The following is a 7140-nucleotide window of genomic DNA, read 5'->3' on the forward strand; positions in this document are numbered from 1 at the left end:
AAAGGTATGGTGCGTGGGGAGCCAGCATGCTCCATCAACAACTGGAGGAGAAATTCAGGGTTTGAAGATGTCAGAATTCTGCAAGTCATAGGAAACAAATCCGAAGGGAAAAATAATTCTGTTGCACACAGTATTATGAGGATAGGAGAACTGACCCTCGATTTTGCTGGAAATAGGATGAAAATGACAATAATTATGACTGCTAGCATTTATTCAGTACTTGTTAAAAGAAAGACAATGTCCACAGAGTGATAAATACCTCGTCGATAGAAATTATCCCAAGAACTCTATTGGCAGGAACCTTTACAGACGAAGAAAATGAGTCTTACAGGATCTATGCTCTAGAATTCAATCAAGTTCCTGGCACAATTTACCTTTAGGTCTGCTTCTTAACGATCCTCCCATATGCCTCTGCAAGAAGGCAACAGACCATATTATACTGCAAGATTGTAGAGTCTCTTTTTCTAAAGATTTTTTTTAAAGCAACAACACAGCCAAAGACTAAGAAACACCATGTAGTCTCAGCTGAGTTATGAACAAAAGTCCTGCCTGGAGGAGGAGAATAATTCCAAAGCAATCTTCTCAAGCTACTTTTCAGCCTTCTAAGTATTGACCACACAAACTCTTTAACTTTACTGAACTCTAAAAGTTGTGCTTTGTCAGTTAATTAAAGGATTAGCATTCAAAAACTTTATTTTTTCAAAATAAAGTTGTTTTGGGTGCAGTAAAAAAATAACTATTTGACAACAATGGCAATAGATAGAAATGCTCACAAGTTTTCAAAGTATGTGGACAATTACTACATACATTAATTGAATCAATACAGGTAACATCATAGCTTGCTAATTGTTCATCAGTCTTCAGTTCATTTACATAGGGTTAAATTTATGCTTTGCCCAATCACACAGAGCAAAAAATATTGCTGAAATTCTTTTAAAGATCACGGGAATGAGAAATAGCTTATGAAATACCAAATCAAACTGAGCCTAATATGTATACATGTATCTGTGTTTATGTATTTTGAAAGCACAGGAAAAAGCTGCTGAAAATTATCTCTGTGCAAGAACCGACTGAGAGAACTGATGGAGGTATACGTTAAAAAAAATCCAATCTCCCCCCAAGTTCTTTCTTCAACCTTGACCCAACCAGCCAGCCTGAGGTGCGGAGAAAGAATTCAATCTTGGCCCCCCTCTCAAGAGACTTGCACTACTAACTGGGAAGAAGGGCTTTTTGAGGAATGAGAAGCCTAGCTGAACTCTCTGGCCCACTGGGCTTTGGCTGGCAGAGAAACCAGTCAGTTCTGCTTACCTGAGCAATATCATTTAGATAGTGACACCTTTCTTGGTTAGTGTTCCAGGTTGAGAGGTTGTGCGAAAAGGTGATGGCTGGCGGGGAGGGCAGAGAGTCCGTGCTGACAGCCAGATGCGTATCTGGGCAGCAGGAACTTTCTCCCACAGCGGGGTTAGCACAGAGGCAATGCAGCTAGAAGCACTTTCAGGGGGGTCTAGGTAGTTACGGGAATGGGGGAGAGTGGGTGAGAACAGGAATAGAGATCAGTGGGGCTGGTGATAGTCCTCATCATCTGTTCAATCAATACTACGGACTCTAGTTCGGATGTTAGTAAGAAAGGTTTAAAGGGGTTGATCCCTAATAAGTTTATAAAACGAACTACACAGACCTTCCCGAACCTTTGACTGAGGCTTTAATGGCTACTTTTCATTTCTTTCTGTGTGCAATGGGGAGGTGAGGAAACACTATTGAAAGCATGGCCCTTGAGCCGAACTCCCCGATTTGACCCCTGTCTCCACCTCTTCCTAAGTTTGTGACCTTGGAAGATTTATTTAATTTCTCTGTGCCTCAGTTTCCCGATCCATAAAAATGGGAATAAGAACAGTACCCATCTCACAGCACTGATGTGAACATTGATGGAGTTAATATAAGCAAAATGCTTAGATGAGCACCTGACATGTCAAGAGAGTATCCCAGTATTAGCCATTATTCTTTTGGTAGAGTTACTGGTGTTCCATACATCTGAACACTGTGTACTAATCCTGGTCATGCACATAATGCCCCCAAGTGTGCAAAAATAAGAGTTCAAGGCTAACTTTTGGCTCTAAGACATGGCAGCGTGTCCTGTATATCCCACTACTCTGCACCCTAACGTCAGAGTCCGAAAGAACAAGCTTATACAACTTGCCTGGGAACATGGCTGACCTACATGCTTCAAAGTGGCATCTAGTTTTCTCACAGGTTGGGATGGGTCCCTGTTCTAATCGCGACTCAGCCTGCTGGTCACTTTTGTCAGGTGCATTAACACCCCGACCACTAGCATGCCATTTATTGCAGGATTAGCCATTAACTAATTACTAATTACTCCAATGGCCACGGACGTGAGGTCAGCAGTTTTTCCCCCTTCACACCAGCAGGGTCCCGCATAATAGAGGTCAGACAGGTAATTTGCATAGCCTCTGCTTAAGAGGCCCACAGTGGAAGGCCGCAGATGAGGATTCTGTGTGCAAAGCAAGCCAAGGCGGCCTCATTTGACAGGAGCTTCTAGAAGCTTCCCATCTCTCCTGCTGGGACCTGGCAGCCTCCCATACTTGATAACTTGCAGCTGGCCAGCTGGGAAAACTGGACAAGGTCTGACCCTGGCCCCGTCTCACTTCATCGGCTGGTGATTCCTTCCCACTCTGAGCATCTGGAGAGCCATCCAGCTGTGCGGGCCACACTTGCTTGTATGTGAGACGCATGTTTGTTTTATAATCAGTGTCTTGGGTTTTAAATAAGAATGCCACAGGAGACAACCACACTGTGATCCTTGCTAATGTACCTCTAGGCTAATAAGTGCTGAGATGATACTGCTCTTTGATTCCACGAACAAGAAAATAAAACAGGAAATGCACGACATTTAAAAAAAAATTATTGTCATTACTGAGTGTAAAATTTATTTTAACCCTCTCTGTCGTGGCTGAGTTTCACGGTGAATATGTTGCTTGCCAGATTGTATCTCCTGTTCCCCCTCTCCTTAAATGCGTGCTTATTTACTTCCTGCAGAGTTCAATTTTGGAACCCATCAAAGTGGATCCACTCAGACTGACTGCATTTCCATGCATAAATTCATAGGCGTCTTCAGAAGGAGTTGCACTTACATATGCAAATACTTCCCAAGGCCTTTTCATTTTTTACTTCTGGCCTGCACAGTTTTTAATTCATGCGAACACACTACACAAACAAATATAGGCTCGACCACAACACACGGCATGTGCGAACTGTTAATTGCACAGCTCCGAGTGTGATAGGGCCGAGCAACCTCCATTATTACTGATGGAGAGGAAGAAGAATAAAGGGGAGGAGTGGAGGTATATTTGAAAATAAAAATCCAAGCCCTTCGTTTTGCTTTATGCACATATTAAATGAGGGGAAAGGTGACAGGCCCATTCACAATTTGACAATAATCTGGGGTCCGCAGTTCAGTGCACAATGAGGCAGAAGCCAGCATGCACCTTTAATGAGACTTAGGAATGAGAGTCTGCATCTCAGCACTGACCACGAGAAACAAAATGCATGCAGCAACACCCTCAGTGAAACCAAAACTACAGCAGAAAATGAAAGGCTTTCGACCTTGGTGAATGGGCAACCCCTTTCAAAATATTTGAGTCTTGTGCTAGTTAGTGATGCTCTTGGAAATCAGAGAAAGGTATCATAATTTTCCACATTGGAAATGTGAGCACTCCCTTAATGAATTAAGCTGTAATTCTTTGTATATCTCTTTCCACTTCCCACTATATGCGCTTTGGCATCAGGCGAGAACGTGGAGTAAAACGCGTGTTGGTGTCACTCACAGACCACAGACACCTCCAAGCAGCCCTCCCCCTGTTTGAAATGTGTCTCCTTCATGTGAAAAAAACTCCAAAAGTAAGAGTGAAGGTTAAATAAAAACTGTATCTTGCAACAGTCTATAATTGCAGTGGAAACAGAATTTTATCTGTTTCTTAGCTGATTTGGGGGGGGGATATTTTGCTAAATATAAAAGATGGAGCTTGGCTAAAGTGGGAGCACATGAAAACACATTTTTTTCAAGGAAAAACTGCTAGAATAAAAAAATATATCTGTGTGTGTTTTCTAAGAAATAAAGAAAAATAATCTAAGGAAGCTAAGAAACCAAGAATGGAATTCCGAACTGCTATAGACTGAATGTTTGTGACCTCCACATGCTTAGATTAAAACCTGATCTCTTTAACATTTAGAGGCGGGGCCCTTGGGCGGTGGTGAGCTCATAAGGGTGGAGCCCTCAGGAATGAGTTTCTCGACCTAACAAAAGAGCCCCCAGAGAGCTCCAGCCCCTCTTCAGCTCTGTGAGGACCCAGGACGAGCCAGCTGTCCGTGAACCAGACAGAGAGCCTTCATGCAACACCAGATCGGCCCATGCCTGCATCTTGAACTTCCCACCCTCCAGGAATGTTCGAACTAAATTCCTGTTGTATATAAGCCACAAGTATAAGGTATTTTGGTGTAGCAGTCCAAACAGACTAGGACACAATCCAAAGTATCTCATGAGGAATGAAACCAGTTGTAACGTTTGCTAGAACAAGAAACAGAGCAACAGTAATGCAGTAACAGGGCCTTGACCCTTGGCATTGGCAGAGTGACCCTTTCCAGCGCATTGACTGTATTCCTGTGCCTTCACCTGTAACTTGGCTGAGCTGTTAATGTAAATCGCACACAAAGCAAGGCTGGAACACAAAACACGAGACGTCGAGCTAGGGAATCAACTCAACTACGCTGCCTCCGCCAATGTGTCCATACAACAGAGACCCTTGACAGGTCAGCTGTTAGTACTTGGGAGAGCAATACTTTCTTCCCCGGTGAAATCAAAATACTACGACTCAAGAGAAATCGACCCCCCTGTGGAGCCAAGGGTCTGCTGTTATATTACATCTGTCAAAAACCACCAGGGTGTGTCTCCAAAACCAACCATCAAATCGTCAAAGAATGCAGTGTCCAGGACCAACGAAGTGCTTCTGGGATACCCGCAGGAGTTGGGTAAAAGGGACTGTTCTCTTCAGCTAAACTCCGACAGGACCCTCGACGGCGCCAAACGTCACTCCCACTCTCACCAACCTTGGCCATCAAGGGCACGCCACCGCACAAGTCAATAATGTAGGACAGCGAGGCGGCTCCACCCACGTACCTTGTCTTGGAAACTCATCGGACTCCCGGTGGACGAGGTCGGTGACGCGGTTTCCGTAGTGCACCCTGCTGTCGTGGTCATAGGCCTTCAGAGTCTCGCTGGAGCTGTAGGACTTCTGCGTGGGCACGCGGCAGTCCCCGCTGTCCAGGGAGGAGCTGGTGTAGCGGCATTCTTTGCCACAGCGCCCCCGGGTCAGAGAGCGGTGCCGCCGGTCCTTCACGTCCATGGTTCGGGATCAGGCGGAGCGCCGAAGCTTTCGGAAAAGACAGGCCTCAGTGTCGGCACGTGTCACGTTGCCACCTAAAGACACCAGAGGAAACAACCAACGCTGTGATTATAAGAAAACGCTGCCTTCAGTTCTGACTCCCGTTCTGACTGTGACAGCAACATAAAAAGGCACATTTGGTCAGCGCCATATAATCTCTTTTGCACACGTTTAATGGAGACTTAGACAATCAGCCTAAATAGAAGAACGCGCTACAGTAAATTAATTTCCTTGCTGTTTAATTGAATAGATTTAGGGGGAAAAGTAATAGCAAAATAAGTCATTTTTCGATTTTTTCTATATGTGCACAGATGACAAGATAAAGTCAGGCACTCTGATGCAAGATCTTAGCAGGAAGCAGCTGAAAGCAAACGTGACTTTATCCTCCTTGAATTACATTCTCTTTCTGCTGTAGAAGAGTTGGGGGAGACAAATATAAAAGATAAATAAAAATAAAAGTCTACGAGGCATAACTCTAAGCAGTGGGTGCTTTGCATCGACACCGAGTGAATTTGGCTAATGTCAAACTGCCTGGCCAGTTCTGGGGAAGGGTAACATAAGGCATTCCTGACAAGCAAACAGTCTTCCTCCAATTTCTTTGACAAGCCTTCAGCAAACTCCTAGTCTGTTTTCTCTCCTTTGCGGATCTCTGTCTTGGACACACCTGGCCACTCCTTCCTCGTCATCTACCACCTGGAGAGCTTTTTGACCAGAGATCTAACAGGCCCATCAACTTCCTCACCATCCTGTCCTGCTCAGTGCCAGACAGCCACTGCAGATGAGAAAAATCATGAAGTGCACCAGCTGAAACAGGAAAGCTGATGGAAAGGGGCCTCTCTGACCCATAAACAGGCAACCAGGGACCCCACAGTCTGTCGCCTGACACCCTGCGCCTGGCCGCCTGGGCCCAACATCTGCCGAGCAAACAGGACAGAAATGCTCAGATGCCTCCGAGTTTTGAGTGAGAGGCTTGCATTGATTTCGCGAGCCATGCAAAATAGCATGGACTACGGGGCCAGGGGCTGGACAGAATGGGCAAATAAGGATCTTAATTAAAGTGGAAAATGCAACCCAGGATCTGGGTGCTGCTTTTTCTCTAGGCTGCTGTTGCCCTCTGACTCCTCAATGTGGCAGGACCTGCCTGGGGCGCAGACCTGTGGTTCTGAACCCCTCTGCTCTCCTCTGGTTATTTACCACACCACAGGGGGACGCCCTTGTACACCAAAGGACTAACCTGCGTGCACACAACGTGGATGGTATCTGTCCGAGACAGAAGCCAAGTTAATCCCTTCCTGTCTTTTCACACCGAGAGGTCCCTCTTGATCTCAGGAACCCTCCCCATTCACACTGTTGTACACTTGGTCAAATGCCGCCTGTAATCACGGATGATTCTGTTTGGCAATGAAAACACCACCAAGCACAGTCCTGCTGCTGCCGCACTTGCTTATATAAAAAAGTCCATCGGAGGAGGCCCTGGCTGGTGTAGCTCAGTGGATTGAGCATAGGCCTGCGAACCAGACAATCACGGTTCTATTCCCAGTCAGGGCACATACCGGGGTTGCAGGCCAGTTCCCAGCAGGGGATGCACGAGAGACAACCACACATTGATGTTTCTCTCCCTCTCTCCTTCCCTTTCGCTCTAAAGATAAATAAATAAAATCTTAAAAAAAAAGTCCATCAGACT

The 7140-nt window shown here is 45.4% G+C and overlaps 1 protein-coding gene across 1 annotated transcript in view; it reads right to left on the reverse strand.

The window, feature by feature from the left end:
- Positions 1 to 5417, reverse strand: part of TENM2 (teneurin transmembrane protein 2) — an 860793-nt gene extending 855376 nt beyond the window's left edge. The window contains exon 1 of the mRNA XM_037167968.2: positions 5192 to 5417. Within this exon, the coding sequence (XP_037023863.2) occupies positions 5192 to 5417 (226 nt within the window). The remainder of the gene's footprint in view (positions 1 to 5191) is intronic.
- Positions 5418 to 7140: the final 1723 nt, after the last annotated feature.

Source organism: Artibeus jamaicensis, unplaced genomic scaffold (assembly GCF_021234435.1).
Source record: "Artibeus jamaicensis isolate MK-2021 breed Jamaican fruit bat unplaced genomic scaffold, CSHL_Jam_final contig_432, whole genome shotgun sequence".
NCBI classification, from domain to species: Eukaryota; Metazoa; Chordata; class Mammalia; order Chiroptera; family Phyllostomidae; genus Artibeus; species Artibeus jamaicensis.